We start from the raw sequence: 19,446 nt of genomic DNA, 5'->3' as shown, positions 1-19,446 counted from the left end.
AGTCTCCCTCACAGCCAAGGCACTTAGCTGACCCCATTCCCATCCCATTTGAAAACTCCAAACACGAATGGAGGTTGAGGACGTACGTTTTGATTTCGGGGGAATGATTTGGTTATTCCTTGTCCTTTGGAAGCAAAGATTGATTCCTCAACCACATAAAGGGATTACTAATTTGCCTGATAGAGGGAACATCACTTGGGTCTTTATTCTGCCTGAGAATTCACACGTGTGGCATTTTCTTTTCCCTCCTCATCACCTCATTATTTTCTGTATGACTTTTTTTTTTTTTTAAGATTTTATTTATTTATTTGACAGAGAGAGATCACAAGTAGGCAGAGAGGCAGGCAGAGAGAGAGAGGAGGAAGCAGGCTCCCCGCTGAGCAGAGAGCCCGATGTGGGACTCAATCCCAGGACCCTGAGATCATGACCTGAGCCGAAGGCAGCGGCTTAACCCACTGAGCCACCCAGGCGCCCTCTGTATGACTTTTATTCAGGAAAAAAACATTAAAAAAAAATACTTTGAAATAGAGGTATTTTTGCTCTTAGATATTAGTCTGACATTATCTTTTCTGTTTCATGCCCTGGGAGGAATTCATTTCAGTGCCAAGGTTAGTTTAAAGATCTGGTCTGGCCATCTTTCTAAAATCATGCCTTTGTCAAAAGAGGGTGCTGCCTTCTGGAAAATTATCAGCCAGTTGAGCCAAAGGAATTGGCAGGAGTGTACTGCATCCCTTAGCTGTTAGGGGGACCAAGAGGTTAAGAACTGTTGCTGCGAAACACAGTGGCTCCCACACCCCTTAGAGCCAAGGGTCTATTTTGGGTAAGGCCCAGTACATACTTGCTCTATGGTAACATTTTCAAAAAATCCAGGCTTCCCTCAGTGCTAGGGCTAAGATTTGCCTGTGCTTTGTGTGTTCATTTGCTTCTTTATTTATTTACTCATTTATTTTTACATGCAGCCTTTCCTGTAGGGATTCTCATGCAGTCAGCTTTGGAGAAATTAAATCAGTATCCCAATGCTTCTGTTTCTCCCACATCAAGGAGAAGGTCCCCTCTGATGATCCCTAACCTGGCAGAAATGACTGGAAATCTGGGCCTGGCTTCAAGATCCCCGGACCCAGTAGGAAGAATAACATGCTTCCAAATGACTGATCCGTTCACTGCTAGGCTAATGGATTCTTTTGTCAGAGGTGCCCTAGCATTTTTGGAAAATCAGGAGTTCAGAAAATGAATGCATTGTTTAAAGCCATGACTCTCCTCTTTTCCTCCTTTATCTGCGGGTCCATATTTTGCTTTTTTGAGTTACCCATGCAAAATTCTTTGAGACCTGCCATCCAGCCTCTTGGTGAGATCGGAAGTATAGGATATAGAATCATGTGAAAGCAGATATATAGTGTGATGGGTTTATATGGAAGCCCTACTGCATGGTAGTTAAGAGGAGAGGCTCTGGAGTTGTGTAGATAAATTAGGTAATTGCTCTGTGCCTTGATTTCCTCATCTGTATAATGGGCATAAGGGGGTACATACCTGGCTGGTGACTACAAATTCCATTAGATAATCCACATAAAAAGACTAGAACAGAGGCTGGTCTACTGTGTGCAGTCAGTAAATGATGGCTACTTTTCATGTGATCAGCACAAAAGGCATGGGGAAAAGAAACAGGAAGCCACTGCATTCTTATAAATAACAGTCTAAATTCTTAAAACAGGTTCCTAGACAATTATTTTGTCTTAAGGAAACTTATCTTTGCTTATGTTTTTGAGACCACATGGGAATTCTCAAGACACACATTCTAATTTTCTGAAATCAGAAAAATCTATTAGAATAGAGTGGGCTTCCCTTAAAGCAATCTGTAATTGGAATATTTATACATGTTTGTGGGGGGTGAGCAACCTCCTTTTAAAAATCATCCCTCTCCTTCTGTTGCCATAAGTAACGTACTCACAGGGCATTCTAAAATTATTAAGTCACTACTGCAAGTCATGGCATTGTCTACGGTTAAAAGAAAAAAAAAAAAGCAACACACTGTTCTCTTTTCAAAACTAATAGAGAAACTGTCCTATTTCCTCAAAGTGTAAAAATGTCTGTGCCTAGAATCTCATAAGAGACCCATTAATTCCAATCTTGAAATATATTAAGAATCTTATCATATACCTCAGCTACTTCTGAGCAAAAGAAGCCCCCCAGACCATGGGCACGTGGGAAGAATATTGACTGCTGGTATGGAGAGATTAAGTGGAAAATTCAAATTTTTAACGACAGGCTGATTATCAAATTGCTGACCAGCTTTAGTATAAAAGATTTTTATGAGGAGAACAATTAGTGTTGAGTAATTTCACCTGGAGTTAAAAAAAAAAAGATTTGCCTGAAGCATCTAGAATTTTATAAAACTAAACTATCAATTTGTTTTATATTAAAAAGGAAAACAGAAATAAAAGATAAGGTTATCATGACCGACACAAACATCAAAGGTAAAGTATCTAGAAATTCAAATTAGGTAGAATATCTCTGTTTTAAACAGAACAATTAAAATTCCCTCTTCAATCTTTTGTGGCAAACAATGACCAATCCTGAGTGGAGAAAAAAAAAACCTTCTTGCCTTCAAATTAGCACCGTACATTTAAGAAACCGAGTGTCATTTTCAAAGTACAACCTCGCAGATTATGGCCAAATTTTATCCAGACGTTTTTGAATCCTAATTCTTGATACAAAAACCTTTGTTTGTAACTACGGAAATATTTCAGGAGAATGGGAAAGAAACCTTTTCCATAAAACCCAAGAGTAGACCTAAGGCCATTTGAAATTCGAGGGTGGGGTAAAGTGTTATCCAATATCCTCTCAGGGTAGCATTTCCGTGAACTCACAAACGCAACTACGTTAACAGGCCAGGAGCCATCGCATTTGAGACACCCACTGCCTGGGAGCTCCTCTTCTGGGGAAGTGCAGTGGGATTAGAACAATTTTTGCTATTTGGAGACATGACTGCACATAAGCATGGTTTGCATCCTATGAAATCACCAAATCTCTCTGTTGGACATCTGATTGTTTCCATGGCATATTGGGGAGTTATGAAATCAGGAACAAATCCAACTTCTCCACACTGCCATGGATTAAAAGAAGCCTGTGTTCAAATGAATTCTAACCTACAGCCGTGGTTCCTACTGAGCTTTAAGGAGAGAGGGGGAAAAAAATTAAGGACATTTAGAATCACTGTTGACTTAAGATCAATACTGTACTATTCCTAAAAGAGTTGGATTTAGGAATTAAAATCCTTTTAGCAATAATTTGTTACTCTGACCCATTCCAGGCCATCTTACTCTGCAAAATAGGTAACAAGGAATAATAAAATAGCAAACATTTTGGTGCACTTCTAAATTCCACAGATATACAGTACAGTGAAACATTGTAGGAAGCTCTCTCTCCTTTGTTTTCAGGGGAAAGCAAAGCCTACGTTCACCTTAGCCCAGCAGCAACTTACATCGTATCCGCTGTTACGGATCCCGCGCCGGGGTCGCTCCCGAGTCACCAGAAGGTCCATCTCTGTCTCCCCCGGACTCGGGCTGTTCAGAGACTGCCGGCTTCGGTAGACAGAGTTCTTCATCGGTTGCCTGAAGAAAATCCAACAACTGTTATGATGCAGCAAATGCCTTGACAGATGGAATTCTCCACGGATCCAAACTACAGGCAACCAATGAAGGCTTTGGATTTGCCTTACAGATCTCAGGATTCATTCCATTTGTTCTCTAGCCATAAGAGGCCAGAGGAATAGTGGAATCAAAGTTTGTTTTTGTTTTTTGTTTTTTTGTTTTCCCAGAGGCTGTAACTATTTGGCTTAATTGTAAATAATCCGCTTATGGGAACCAGATAACTAACCTATTGCAGCCCTACAACTACATCTGAAATTCTGTCTCCCAGCAAGCCCAGGGGCTCTCTCTTGACCTCTAAACTTGCTTTTGTTGACTGTTGACTCAGCAGCCCGCTGTTCCTTTTAATCTTTCTGATTTCACAGACAGGGTTCTACGATGTGTTAATAAACCTTGCAGCTAATGGGCCTCTTAATACTGTGAGTGTTGATATTTTCTTTTCTAACTTCCACACAGGGGATTTCTTCCTGGGCTAAGGAGCCATGAACCAAGAGGCAGTTTGGAGCTGAGCTCATCCATCCATCCATCCATCCATGCATCCATCCATCTAATATTCACCAAGTGCCTACTATGTGCCAGGCACTGTGGAAGACGATGGGGATTCACAGTGAACAAGACAGACATGGCCCTGCTCTCTTGGAGCTTCCATTCTAATGGGGGAGACAGATAATTCACATGATTATTTCAGAGGATGATGGGTGCTATTAGGAAAAATAAGATGTGATGGAAAATGGCTAATGTGGGGGAAAGCTTCAGACAGGATGGTTAGGGAAGGCCTCTCTAGAGAAGGGACAGTTCAGCCAAGACCCAAAGAGAGCCAGCCACATGCCAACCCTTCACAGAACATTCCAAGCAACAGGGAGTGGTACATTGAGAGGCTCCACTCAGCTCCCTTAGGAAAGACATACATTTGTCACTGTTTACATTTGCCGTTAGAGGAATCTTTTAGAGGATGAAGAAAGGAACAGGAACACAGTGAGGGTTGTGGCTGCACTTTTCTCCTTCCACACAAGGCAACTCTTACAAGTCGGGAGTGAGGCCCAATGGGGATGGGTGTTTCCACATGGTACTGCAGGGTGCCAAAGGTGGCTCTCCCCTTCCACCTGCCAGTAGGTTTCTCTCTGTGAATACTGGCATTTCGGAACATCTGTCTTCAGAGAATAACCCCTGCCCCAGCACCTGTTTCTTGTCTCCATCCAAAGATTCTATCCATTCATGGGTTGAAGGTAAGGAGTGACTATGTGGGAAGCCAGCAGACTGGCAGGTAGACATACACACACCTTTTCAAGATCACACACCCAGTTAGTCATAGCACGTCAGTCACATGCTGTTAGCTTAGAACAGACATTAGAACGCCCATGGCAATACACTACCGTTGCAATTAGCCTGAGGAATAAAATAGAGGCTATTAGACCTATCTCCTCACCACGAGGAGCTTACCCCTGTTTAGAGGGCCTCTGTAATCTCTGCTTTCCTGATACCCATGATGACCTTCTTTCAGCGGGAGCACTCTGATGTTCTTTGGAGGCTATCTTTCCTGCAGGAGTTGGCCCAGAGCATCAAGCGTCACATCCCCAAGGCCACAATGATTGGTCAGAGGATGGGCACATGAGCTGGTCCCAAGGAGACTGAGTTTCAGGGCTTTCGCTAGAGCAACCAGGAAAGAGTCATTCTCTTGGCCTTGAAGTTTCTGAGAAGATAGGATATAGGTGGGGAGTTGCTGGCAGCCAGTTTGCCACTATGAGGTAAGAGTCTGAAGAGGGACCAGCAAAGAGTGATGAGAGAACAAGCTAAATAAGGGGGACATTGTATGAACCCTTGGATCTAGTCATGCCTGAAGCCTTGACCTTTCATGTTCAATGACAAATTCTTTTTTTATTTAACCAGTTTGTTCCGATTGCCATCATTCGCAACCCAAAGAATCCCGACTAATATAGGAGCTTAAAACCAGTATTATAAACTGTGCCCTATGGTTATCTGCAATTAGAAGCTTCCTTTAGGAATGGAGCACAACCTTATGAAACAGAGTGATTCACCCTTAAAGGAAGACCCCAAAGAATTCTCATCCTTGACCTAATTACAGATCGCTTTTTGAAAAAGCAAGCTTCACAACTGTCCTGAGATTGCCAATTAACCCATTTAGAAAAGATTTACTAATAAGGGTGGTGGGGGAGTAAACACTAGGATTAGGAATTGACATTTAAGTAGGCTATTTTGGAAGTATTAGAAATACAATAGCAAGATTGTGTGAGCCCTTTCAAGAACCATGAACGTGGGTGAGAACTTAGACATTGGGGTGCATACCAGTGTGCTTTTACATCAAAGACAATGTTCCATTATGGTACTCATTTTAAAGGCTGCTATTTAACATGGATCTCAATGGACCAGACCACCCACATGCGCCTGGTACATAAGCAACTGCTTAGAAATAAATTAGGCTCTTGGGTAGAGGAATTACTTATTTTAATCAAATAGAGTTCCATTAGGTATATTCATTTCTTGTGGGCATTTTGTGGGCATATTCTTCAAAAGTTAATAAATTTTGAAACTTGCAAACTTGAAAAGTTTTTTTTAAACCTCTGAAAATATTGCTGGGTAGATAGCAATACATTTTATTTGTACTTTTAGGGGCTTTTAAATCCCAGGATAGTTTAAGAAAGTAGTTCTCAAACTGTGTTCTATGGGAACTTAGGGTTCCATAAAGATGAAATGTAGTCCCTGAGAAGGAGCAGCTCTGGTTTCATTAAAACAACTTCATCTTTATTAGTTATTGCCTAAGTTAGGGTTCCCTGGAAGCAGGCTCTGTGATGATTTGAGTACAACTGGTTTACTGGGGAAAGGCTTCTAGGAAGCACAAGTTGGGAAGTGGAAAAATGAGAGAGAGAGAAGGGAAGGAAGCCGACGGAGGGTATGAGATAGTATTTTAGGCAACCGGGCCCTCAAACTTATTGGGGAAATATGGAGAACAGTTGCATTAAAATGGAGGCGTTACTTTATGTAGGTATGGCCAAGACCAACAGATCAGAAGGCAGCTGCCATGGAAAGGACAGCTTGTTGTACTCAAAATTCCAAGAGGAAGGGACCTGCCCTGGGGTTCCACATGGGAGAAGCACCAGGGTCAATCACAAGGCAGAGGCGGTGAGGGGAAAAGGGGGGCAAGAGGCTTTCTAGTGGTTTCTTGGGGAAGGAACAGGCAAGGCAGGGTAAACAGGCTTCAGCTTGGATGGGTGGGATCATTTCAGCAGTCTCTGGGGCAGAGGGGCCGTTCCCAGTTGTGGGGTAACTAGCCTGCAGGTGATCAGGGCACAGGGACAGGAGCCCAGAGTGGGAGAGCCCTATGTGAAGGAGAAGGTTGGGGGATGGGCCCCGGCTTGTTTGGTTCACGTTAAAAAGGTGCACTTGGCCGGTGAGCCCGGTACTGCCTCAGAATTTGCCAGATGGTCCTGGGAGGGGCGGTTTCTCCAGAGTCGGCCAGGCCCCAGATGTCCAACATCCAACAGAAGCTAGAAAATGTGGTTATTACGGCAGTGTAGCTTACACTCAGAGTTCTCTTGCCAGGGTGCTTCCCCAACAGCTCGAATCTGTCCCTGTTCGAAGCCCTTCCGGGGCATTTCTGGTGGGTGCCGCCGAGAAAGGTCCCCCGGATGGCAGTTAGAGATGCCTGCGGGCCAGAGGGCACTGCTGGATGCGGGCTGCTCCAGAGCAGTGGGGACCAAGGGGATCTGTGGGGAGGCGGCTCTGCCAGCATCTTCCTCAGTTACGTGACGAAGGTCTTCGTGCCTCCAGGTAAGAGTTTATAACATAAAAATGGGCGTGTTCTTCTGACTTTAAAGGAAAATCTGTGAAGACCCTTCTAAAAGATGTTGGGATGAGTCATCATTCGGAACCTAAACGTCTTTGATTTGATCTAATTTAGGTCTCGGGGTAAAGTCCTGGTTACTGTCACTGCCCCCGGACAGGAGCACGCGTCCCTCTCGTGTCCCTTGCCACGGAGAGGTCACCAAGAGCAGAATCTCTGCAGAGCGGAACTGGGAGCGGCAGTTCCGAGGTAACTCCGGTGTGTGAGAACAGGCCCCACACATGGGTGGCAGAGTGTGACAGCAATGACACCTCAGAGCTTACCAAGTCGTCGTCATTCTCTTTTTCTCTGTGAATCCTTCCCTTCCGGATCCCATCCCTGGCTGATCTCATCTCCATTCCTACCCCTCCCCCCACCCAACTTGTAGACTTCTGAACTTTTCCCTTCACTGGCGGAACACATTTTAACATTATTTTTAGAGTCATTCAATCATTTCTTCCACAGACATTCATGGAGAAGGGACTACACACTCAGGACATCAGCAGGCTAGGGAAGGGCCTTGAGGATCCAGGCTGAACTTTTGCGGGGCAATGGGATGGATCTCAGGGGAGGAGGGGGAAGTTGTGTTCATTCTCCTTATAAAAAGCTCCAACCAAAATTTCTTAGGTATTTCCCAAATAACCTCCAAGCTAAGTTCTTTTTTGCACACGATCTTTGATTCATTTTCCAAGTGGCAGCAGGAAACCCAGGAAAAACAACCCCTGCCCCCAGTCTATAAAAGACTGCTGAGCGAAAAAAAAAAATCCCCAAGTGTGACCTATAAGCTAAAGAAGCCGCCAGCCTTCCTATAAAACCCATAGCCTTCTTCTCTTTGTTCTACACTTACCAACATGGGGACACATGCATTGTGAGCCCTGTCAAAGTGGGATATTCATACCAGCTTATCACACGCATTGAGTCTAATCAGAAGCATGATGAAATGAAGCCAGGGTTTCAAATTCCCTCTTTATTAAAAATAAATTATGTCAATTCAATTACTAAAATTCAGCCCTACCGCCCAACTTTATTTTGTGGCTTCCATCCAAGCCTGTCACATAGTCACTTTTGCTTTGAACAAATGGCCGCTCAGGCCGGGAGCTGTCCTGTCTCGCCTCATCTGCGACGGGTGACTCTGCCAATACGCTGTATAGGGGGGATGGGAGAGCTGGCATGCCCAGAGCCAGGGGGCTGTTGCCAAGGAGAATGTATATTCGGAAGGGATGGTCTCGACCCATAAAAATGCTTCCAAAGAGGGCTTTAGGTTGGGATGGAAAAGAAGAGAGATGGTCATGTTCAGCTTTGCTAGCCTCTTCTCCTTTGCCCAGTAGGTGAGGTCAATCTGCTTAGTTAGCAGCAAAGCTTGGGATAATGCAGAGGTGCCTGGACTCTGGATTTCGGCTCAGGTCATGATCTCAGGGTTGTGGGGCTGAGCCCTGCGTGAAGCCCCGAGGCAGCCTCCACGCTCAGTGGGAAATCTGCTAGAGATTCTCTCTCCCTGTCTCCCTCTGCACCTCCCCCTGCTCACTCTCTCTTTCTCTCAAATAAATAAATAAATACATCTTTGAAAAAAGAAAAAAAAAAAGCTTGGGGATGATGCCAGTTCAAACTGCTGGCCCTGCCCGCCCCCTGCTCCCAAGGCCAGCTCGCCCCCCCCTTACAGACCGTCACATCGCAAACACCCATTGCACTTGTGAGTAACGAACTTCTGGGGAAGTTATCTTTTTTCTCCCATCAGACTGGAAGTCCCACAAGAGCACTGACTGGGCTGTCCTGCCCGCCACAGAATGCTGAATGAGTGGAATGAATGAATGAATGAATAGGACCACGAGAGCAGTCAGCAACTTGTTCGGTGCCTCATGCATAGTTGGTGATGATCAATGTCAAATAAATGAACAAATCTATGAATTACAGAGAGGAACCCAGCACAGAGCGTTGAGTCGCTCTGCAACAAGTACCTACTGAAGCTGAATGAAAAGGTGAGGCATGAAATTGGCATTCTTTATGCAAGAGCCACTAGTTAATTGAAAAATAACAATGTCCCTTGATCTGGAAGTTGCATAACCAGGCAGGTGGTAATTGTATCTTCACCCAGCTCTGAAATGGCTACTGGTTTGAAATATTATTGAGCTAAAGAACAATTATGGTTGTTTACCCAAGTATTTCTTTTTTTAATGGCTTCAATTTTATTTATGGAGCACCAGCTCGCACGGACCAGCATGGTCCAGATCACCAGCCAGCAAAGATCACAGTCGTAAGGTAACAGATTGAGGGACCAAGACCTTGTTACCCAGGGCACCCTCTGCCCTCAACCCACAAATGGGACAGGGGCCATCAGGGAATCCCTTAGACACTGTACCTGTTCTTAGACTCAGCAAATGGGGCACAGAGTTCTGGGTCTGGATCCAAAACATGCTCAATTTCCTTTTGAGTTTTCTCGTACATCTTTTTCCTTTCTGTCTGAGCCTTGCTCGTCTCCACTGGGGGGAAGTCATAATAACCCTTCCTCTTGGCTTTGAGGCGCAGCTTGTTCCGATAGTGCTCGATGTCTGACTTCTGCTTCAGGGCTTTGTTTACCTGGGGAGAGAAAGAGTCTCAGGCCACATCCAACCAGGCATGGCCAACACATGGGAGGTTGTCATCAGGTCACAATTCCTGCAAAAGCTGTCCTAGGCTTCACCTCTGGTCTTTCAAGCCAGCCAGACCCACCTGTGTCCCATTTCAAGGCCAATGCACAATAGTGGGCCACAAACAAAATAGAGCCTGACACTCACATATGCTACTTGGACCTTCCATCAGGGGCTCCTTCTCCCTACTCTAACCAAGTCTGCTCAGGTCTTTGTAGTGTTGGGCTAATCTCACCTACACCCTTCAGGTTCCCCTGTCTGGAAGCTTCTTACTTGGAAGCCCAGCTGGATCCTGGTACCCCACTTGCGGTTCCAGCCCTGAGGAACCCAACGGCCTCCCCTGGCCATTTAGCTCATGCCCAGTTGGACAAAATAGCCAGTTCCCCAAGAGGCTAAGTTGGGACGAATGGAGGGAGAAGGCAGAGTAGACGTCCTGTTTCCAAGTTCTCTCTACCAACCTGCATTTAAGAGCTTATTTTTGTCAATCTGTATCTTTCTTGAGAGGTAATTCTGAAGCCTTGTGTGGCCACTCATGTCAGTTAGTTCCTACTGGATAGGGCAAAGCCAGTCTGGTCATATAGGAAGAAACATGGCCAGCACACCCACACACCTTCTGACCTGTCAAAGATACAAGCAGATGGCTATGCTAAGTAAATAAATAACCAACACTGAGGACGTTATACCCATGGGCAGAGCTGACTGGTGAAATCAGCCTGACATCTACTGGATGGTATGGAGGCTCATTCATGCTGTTTGTAATCAGACTGGATTCTATCAACATAACCATGTATATAGTGTCGTTATTATATTTTCTTTAAAAGAATCTTTAAAAGAGTTTTCTGTAATTCATAAACAGAAAATTCATCTAGTGATAAGAGAGAGATCTACAGGATGAGGCCCAAGGTTCACTAACACAGGCTCTACTTTAGATGTTTTATATTTATGGCACATTCTTTCTGACCTTTGCCAAGGTCTCCCCACCCTGGGCCTTAACAGTATTTTTCGGCTGGTAGCATTTCTTCATTGTTCCCTCATTCTGCTTGCCACCAAGAGAACTAGGCAAAGAGAAGGAGCGAGGATGACGTCTTCTGAGCCAGGAATCCCATTTCTGGAATCTCTCCTTAAGCAACATTCCAAGAGGGCTTCAAAGTCAGAGATGAAAGTTAACATCACCAGTAATCAGACATATCAGTATCAAGGGCTTGATGCCCACAAAAGGGCCCATCAACCCCGTGGTTATGCCAAAAATGCATGACTACAATCCAATCACAAGAAAACATCAGACAAACACAGACTGAGAGACATGGTCTATGATAACTGGCCGGTACTCTTCAAAAGAGTAATGATCATGAAAGAATGGTCACAAAGAAGGACTGAGGAACTGTTCCAGACTGGACGAGACATGACTAAATGCCATGTGGGATCCCAGACCAGAACCTGGGACAGAAAAGGGACATTATTGGGAAAACCAATGAAATTCAAATGAGGTCTATAGATTAGTCAATCACAGAGTACAAATGTTTATTTCCTGGGTTTAAAAATTATTCTATGGTTATGTAATATGTTCACACTCAGGGGGTGCCTGGGCGGCTCAGTCACTTAAGTGGCTGCCTTCAGCTCAGGTCATGATCCTGGGGTCCAAGGAGTGAGTCCTGTGTCAGGCTTCCCCAGCTCTGTGGGAAGCCTGCTTATCCCTCTTCCTTTGCCTGCTACTCCCCTTGCTTGTGCTCACTCATGCTCTTTCTCTGTCAAATAATTAAATAAAATCTTAAAAAAAAAAAAAAAAGATGTTCACACTCGGCGTAGCTAGGTAAAGAGCCAACGGGGCTCTCTGTACTGTTACCACAACTCTTGAGTAAATCTGAAATTATCTCAGAATAAGAAGGTTTTAAAAGTCAAGCATGACATTACTCAGATATAATAACCAGAACTAAAACTAAACCACAAATTACCAGGAAGATTTGAACAATGGGCAACCAGTTTTCCAATCAATGGTATACCTATTCAACGAGGTCATGAACAATGATCATCCCAAAGATAAGAGCAACACTGCAAATGTTTAGATATGGGGTGCCTGGGTGGCTCAGTTAGTTAAAAACATCTGCCTTCAGCTCAGGTCATGATCCTGGGGTCCTGGGATTGAGCCCCACATCGGGCTCCCTGCTCAGTGGGGAGCTGGCTTCTCCCTCTCCTTCTGTCACTCTCTCACTCAAATAAATAAATAAAGTCTTAAAAAAAGATATGATATAAACTTGTCTGTATGAGATTCTAAAATATACATGAGTTTGTTCAAAAGTCTGGGGAGGTGGTACAGAAAATGAAAACAGGATATGTAAGGGTAGTGAGATTATAGTGGTTTTTCTTTTTTCTTCTGAACATCTTATGTGGTTATTATGTTTTCTTTAAAATAATTTTTAAATGAATTACCTATAATTCATAAAAGGGACATTGATGGCTTTGGGGTTGTGGTTTCTTCAGTGAAACAAGCCAACCATAAGAGAAGAAGGAAGAAAATTCTAAGATAATCTGTCTTAAATGCTACAATGCAGTAAATTACAGAGAACACTTCAGGGCTCGTTTCCAATCCAAATGCCAGCAAGGCCCATTCCTCTAACTGCCAAAATGTAACAGGTATCCATTTCTGGACTGGTAAAATACTCATCTGTTTTTCCTTCTGGGACAGGGTGATGGGCCTGGCAGAAAAAAAGGAGTTGTACGTTGAATTTCACTGAGATCTAGAACGTGTCCCCATGACAGTCACATCAGGAAGCTGGGGTGGAAAAATCCCAGCAAGGCACCCCCCTGCAGGCTGAAGCAGGCCCGGATCATCTGCCAGGTCAGGTCCAGGCCACATCCCCTTTTTCAGGGAGAACTAGAAGGGCTGGGAGGACTCCATCCCCCACAACCTCTCCTCCAGCTGATGCTTCTGCAAGGTGCCAAAATATCCTGCAAAGCCCGAGGCCAAGGGTAGCGTCTAGGTGGTCACCATGAGCCTGATTCCAGCCCAGGTGCTGTGTTTGTACTGGCAGAGGAGGGGCATGCGGGAAGATTCTGCCAAGGACCCAGGCCCCTGCATGAGGCACTACTGGCCCTTCCAGCTGCCCAGTGCCCAGCCACCCCTCGGCGAGGGCTCCAGCAATAAGTCTCTCTGGGTGACCCCTGGGGGCATGCATTAGAGCAGCCCAGGTCCAGCCAATCTGGGCACAGTGGGCAGGAAATGGTGCCCACCCCACCCCTGCCCTCTCAGCGACCTCTGGGGCCCCGTGACCCCTCTCTGGGCCCAGGAGAGCAGAGGGAAGACTTTCTAGGGGGGTACCACCCCCTCCCCTGAGCCCAGAGCCTGGCCCTGCTACTAACTGCAGGGTACCCCAGAGCCCAGGGGACTGTCTGGTGGGAGTCACAGGGCCTTACTTTGGGCAGCTGCCAACACCTACTTGCCTACCTCCACTCACAGTGTGGTCATGCCTTTGGTTCCCCTACTGCCCCACATTCTGTCCCCAGTGCTCACCCCTTCCGTGAGCCCAATCTACTGGGGGGGGGTAGCCCCTGAAGCCCCCCTGGGTTGTTCTAGGACCTCGAAGCTCTCTTCCAGGGGATGCCACTCCACAGGGGCATTTGTGACGTGTGGGTCAGCAGCTCCAGGCCCCAGCTGCCTCCATCCCAGGCTGGCTACCCCCCTGACACAACCTTCGAAGCTCGTAGAGCAGGGCTGCTCTCCTCTCCTACCCCTTCCTGCCACCGCTGGCTTACTGGGAAACCAAGGCCAAGAGGACCAGGAGACGTCTGTGGCCACAGCAGCCTTGAAATCCTGATGTGGTTTACAATGCCCAGGTGTAGAGGGGCCTGGCATGTTCCTCGAGGTGTGATGGGAAAAACACTTTCCAACCTTGGAAATCTCTACCTGTTGTAGGTAACAACTGCAGTCTGCAGACAGATGAAATGAACAATCAACAAAACAGCTGGACAAGAGAGAAAACCCGAAGCAGGTGCGTACCCACGTGTCAGGTAGGTGTCCACGTGCGGGTTCCACGTGCGGGTTCCACGTGTGTGGTCATAAAAGCTCAGAAACATTTCCGCCCACCGCCACTCTGCTGCGGGGGATGGAGGAATGGCAGATTCTCTCTACTACCTCTCTTGCTCTTCTCTAAACTGCCCATAGCTACCATCCATCCATCTGTTTCCTTTGGTCAAATCACGAGTCTCTGGAGTATATTACAAAATTTTTTCAGTCTCTTTGGAAAACTGATTCACATCCTGAAATGCACTGATAGCCTCCTGGAAGCAGGCAAACGGTTGTTTCAAGCTGGCTAAAAGGTGTTAAAGTCATCTCAAAGCCCCTGTAGTAGGCCACGTTCCTGCCTGTAGGACATTTTCTTCTCTGGTCCCTTATCAGTTTGAGCCCTTTCGTCCCACTACAGCTGACAACCCATGACGAACAGGTTAAGAGTGTTACCGAAGAAGGTGGAACGTTGTGTATGTGTGTAAGGGGATGGGGAAGCATTTCTGAGGTTTCTCTTCATAACTACAGTTTAAAAAAGTAAACTCTATTCTCAACGTGGGGCTTGAATTCACGATCCCAAGATCAAGTGTCACGTGTTCTACTGACGGGGGCACCCAAGTGCCCCATAACCAGTGTTTAAAAAAAAAAAAATCACCCAATAAACTCATTTTGGGTGACTTGCCTCCTGATTGGTCCCAGTGAGGCCCGCACACCCAGATGTAAAAATGACTGAGACCACAGGTAACCCGCATCCAGTTCACCCCGATGGTGTTCCCCAGTCTGAGTCCCCAGAGGCCCAGCTGCGCTGGTCCCCAGACGCTCACCTCGCCGTTAAGGGCCGCCGACTCCTGGCTCCTGTCTGATGTGGGATGCACCACGGGGAGGGCTGTGGGTTTTATGGCAATGAGCTGCACGGATCCGGAAGATGTGTCAAAGGGATCGGCAGCCGCCTTGCCAGTGTTGTCAAAAAGCACGGCTCCATCCTCTTCATCACTTGCCGGCACTGAAGCACAACATAAACACATTGATTTTTTTATTGTGTGGGGATGCTGTATGGCCGTGGGGGAATCTGTGTAAGGCTCACTGGCTGAGGACCTTACAATACTCATCGTGACCTCGGGAACCACAGCGTTGGGTTCAGTGCCAAGGGCTCACTACTGTTCAAGGACTTCTCTTAAATTTAAGATCTATACTATTCATTCCTTCACTGTATTATCAACGGGTAGGAAAGAATCATAGAGGTTTGAATTGAAACAGCAAAAATCATCCTTTCAAAACCGTGACAAATGTTTTACGAAAAATAAAAAAGTAAATTTTTTTCTCTGTGTTTGAGTTGGAGAGGAAAAAAGTACAATTTGGCCAAAGCTGGCAACTATTCTTAAAATATGACAGTCAACGGAATACCAGCATTCATTCCAGTCTCTGGCACCAAAGCCACCCATTTTCGCCCAAGGTTAAGCAAGGAGTCTTCCCTGGTCAGCTGGCCGTAGGAATTACGGTTAACACTCTATTTTTTCTTTCTCAAAGCTGCTTCTCCAATGATTTGGGTTTGGGGTTTTGTCATTGGTTGAAACAAAAGAAAGCTAAGAAATAACCTCCAGAGAAACGAATATAACACTATCGACAACTTCCCTAATTAAATAGAGTGAATTCCGCCTACACTCTGTTAAATTAATTCTCCCCTCTGACAGATAATTCCGCTCTGATTGCTGAAAGACACCAGTCGGCCTTGTGTGTCCATAACTAAGCTGTGGATGAAGTCCCAGAGCCGGTGGGATCTTGCTGATTGACTTGTGCTTAAAGCACTTTCCCATTAGGTAGCTCTAAGAATGACAGTTTATTAAACACGGCTGGGCAAGAGACTAATGGATCCTGTTTCAACAACTAGACCAGTGGGCAATTTGGGAGCAAAATAGGTGTTCCGTAAAATATGAATGTAACAGAAGTGTATTCATCTTTCCTACTGCTTGCTCAAGACATTGGGATGTCCTTTAAATTATTGAGAAACACATAGTTTGTATCATATTGTCACTTATCATAATCACGGATTTGCCAAAGTAAGCGGAGTAAATTGTTATTGTACGATGTGGCTCAGATTCCATAGAGTCTAACAGTGGGCTATAATTGGAGTGTTTTTTTTTTTTTTTGGTTCTGTGAACTTATTTGCAAATAGGAGGACGTGAAACAGCCAATGACAGAAGAAAAGCTCTACACACACGTCTTTTTGGAGTAGAGCTCTGCCGGGCAGTTCCTGCCTGACCACCACTATATCCCACCTGGACAACTGCTACGACACCATCTACAGCAGCCAGCCTCCAGGACGGCACCCAGTAATTCTCACCTCCAGATATTCACAGCCACAATGAATAGTACTGAGCTGTGTAATCCCTGGGGAATTGCAGAAATGACAAGGCTAGGTCATTAAAAAAAAAAAAAAGAAAAAGAAAAAGAAAACCCTGTGGCTTCCACCTTGCTCTTTCCTGAATCACTTATTCCAGGGAAAGTCAGCTGCCCTGTTACAAGGACACCCAAGCAGCCCTGTGGAGAGGTCCACATGGCAAGACACTGAGCCTCCTGCCGACAAGTATGTGAGCAGGCCACCTTGTAGGTGGAGTCTGCAGGCCGGGTCAAGTCTATGGATGACCACAGGCCAGGTCAACATCCTGACTGTGACCTCCTGAGCCAGAACCACCCAGCTACGCCCCTCCTGGATTCCTGACCCAGATAGGACAGGAGAGAATAAACACAGATGGTCAGTTTTGGTTGCCAGTTGTTGGGGCAATTTGTTACACAGCAGTAAGTACCTCATATACCTAAATAATCTCCCTTCTGGGAGCTTCCACTCTTGCCTTCCTGCCCAAGATACATACTCACAGCAGCTAGGATGGCTATCTCTTTGAAAGGTAACCAGATCACAGTTCTCCTCTGATCAGAACCCTCCAAAGCCTTCATCTCTCTTAGAATAAAACCCAGAGTCTTTCCTATTTGGCCTCTTATCCACTCTGTTCCAGCGACAACAGCCTTCTTGAACACACCTGGCTTGTTCTCACCTGTGGGATTTTGCATTAGGTGTTCCCTCTGCTCAGAATGCTCTTTCCCTAGATTTTTGCATGCCCAGTTCCTTCTTATTTTTCAACTGCAGTTTGAAAAAGCCTTTCTTTATCCACCAATCTAAAATAACCTGCCCATCACCCAGTTACATTTTCTTCTTTGCACTTATCACTGCTGATGTGTATTGATTTAACCCGTCCCTTGCCCTAGCCCCTGGAATAGAAACTCCACCTTTTAAAAGGCTGATGCCTATTGCTTTTCATGAAGTCTCATGTGCAAGTAGCTCTTAGTAAGGGATTTGTTGAATAAATGAATTAAGGAATGACAAAAATTTCCTGACTTAGAAAAGGAGACTGTAGCAAGTTGTTAGTATCTGCAAAACAGGTGAACACGTCGAAGTTAAAATTATGCTATCACAAAACCGTTCAGAGGGTGAAGAGATGGTACTCAGTGTTTTTAATGATTCTAGGTTGTGATACCCTCAACTTGCCACCCCGTGGACAGGGTAAGGAGAGAGCATAACTATAACGGGAAAAGGGTGTCCTGGAAATTGTATGAACAGTAGTTCTTTTCCAACCCTATTCTTGAAAAATATTCAGATTTGCACAATAATCTCTCCAGATTTAAGAGAAAGATAATTAGCTATCCTGCCTCCTTCCCCCAAAAGATTATGTAAAAAGACATTATATTAAATATTGATATATGAAAGTAAGGGAGTCCAAGTTCATGGGCATATTTGATGTATAGTTTGTCCCTATAGGGAAAGACGTGAGAGAATGCTAAAGGAAAGGGCCACAGTTAAACTGTGGAAGTGTCCCACACACCATACACCACCAGCATCATCATAAATGCCACCGGCCCCCACCTCAATGTGTCTTAGTTGCACTGTTGGTTTTAAATAAATCAGCAATCTAATTCCCTTCCTTCTTTCCCCCCTTCCTTCCACTCATCTTCCAATCCAATAGAATACACTATTGATGTTTTGATGAGCTCTGACGTCGTGGATAGGATATGGTATAGCGGAGCCTGTGAGAAAAAGGGCAAGTGGAGGTTCCACGCAAGACCCAGCCTAGAATTCTGATGTGCTTTAGCATCTGTTGGATTTTAGAGTGGACAAATGGGTCCTATCATTTCTGTTTGAAAATTTCAAGCTGAACCCCACTGAATACAGGAACCTGCAGTGAAACAGAGGCCACCACCTGTGGAAACTCACTGGATTTACCTCTGGCAGAAAGACAATGCAACAAAGTACCATGAACCTGGAGAAAGGATGGCTTTTTAATAGAACAAACACATTAAAATCTCAACCTCGTGCCATAATTGGATTTTATTCACGTACCTGGCTCTTGTTATTTCTGATATTTAAATAATCAAAGTGACCTAAACAATAAGGGGGCAAGCAGAGCTGTGGAAAACAAGAACAGAAGGTCGGCAGGAACGTTTTGGGCAGGTCAGTGTCTCACCAGCAAGGGTGGGGAGTGATGGGGTTGGAAACAGGCCTTGCTCCCTCCTTTTCTATGGATTAAATGCAAGGGAGAAGGAAAGGCATCATCTCGTAAACGTGACTTACTGACAGAGGAGTGAGTGCACTGTACATTTCTAAGCAAGAAAAAGGCATAGAACAGTAGGTGCATGAATTCATTTTCTAAAAGAACAAAGCAGTAAAACAAAACAGATATGTGTGTGCTGTCATATGCATAGTAAGAAGGTCTGAGAAAGGGATGCCTGGGTGGCTCAGTGGGTTAAGCCGCTGCCCTGGGCTCAGGTCATGATCTCAGGGTCCTGGGATCAAGTCCCGCATCGGTTTCTCTGCTCAGCAGGGAGCCTGCTTCCCTCTCTCTCTCTGCCTGCCTCTCTGCCTCCTTGTGATCTTGCCTGTCAAATAAATAAATAAATAAATAAAATCTTTAAAAAAAAAAAAAAAGAAGGTCTGCAAAAGATACAGGCTAAATTATTCAAGTTCATCTGAGGACTGGCGTGGGTGATGGGGCATGTGCAGAGGACAGACTTTGACCTGACTTCATATATCTCTTCTCTGGGAAGAGATATATGAAAGACTTCATATATCTCTGACTTCATATATCTCCGTGAGCTGGTCGGTGGAGAGCTGATAGGTAGGATTTCTGGTGGTCCCGGGCAGGGTAAATATTCCAAGAAAACCCCACATGCCATGCCTTGATCTGGGTGTAGAAAGCAGTCTCTGTTACAGGGCATGGGGAGTTCAGGAGAAGAAGAAATTCAAGAATCAAATCGATAGGACAATTTAAACCAGTGCTTTACATAATGGCT

The 19,446-nt window shown here is 45.2% G+C and overlaps 1 protein-coding gene across 10 annotated transcripts in view; it reads right to left on the bottom strand.

The window, feature by feature from the left end:
• Positions 1–19,446, bottom strand: part of KIAA1549L (KIAA1549 like) — a 261,414-nt gene that overhangs the window by 47,352 nt on the left and 194,616 nt on the right. For 9 of the 10 annotated variants that reach the window (XM_059139243.1, XM_059139252.1, XM_059139261.1 and 6 more), the window contains 3 exons: positions 14,931–15,109; positions 9,839–10,056; positions 3,479–3,608 (listed from right to left, as the gene is read on the bottom strand). In XM_059139243.1, the coding sequence (XP_058995226.1) occupies positions 3,479–3,608; positions 9,839–10,056; positions 14,931–15,109 (527 nt within the window). Of the gene's footprint in view, positions 1–3,478; positions 3,609–9,838; positions 10,057–14,930; positions 15,110–18,598; positions 19,033–19,446 lie in introns of those variants that run through there. The other variant, XM_059139310.1, reaches the window with a different exon arrangement.

This window comes from Mustela lutreola, chromosome 1 (genome assembly GCF_030435805.1).
Source record: "Mustela lutreola isolate mMusLut2 chromosome 1, mMusLut2.pri, whole genome shotgun sequence".
Classification (NCBI taxonomy): Eukaryota; Metazoa; Chordata; class Mammalia; order Carnivora; family Mustelidae; genus Mustela; species Mustela lutreola.
Note: the sequence above shows the minus strand (reverse complement) of the source record. Positions and strands in the feature narration are given on the sequence as shown.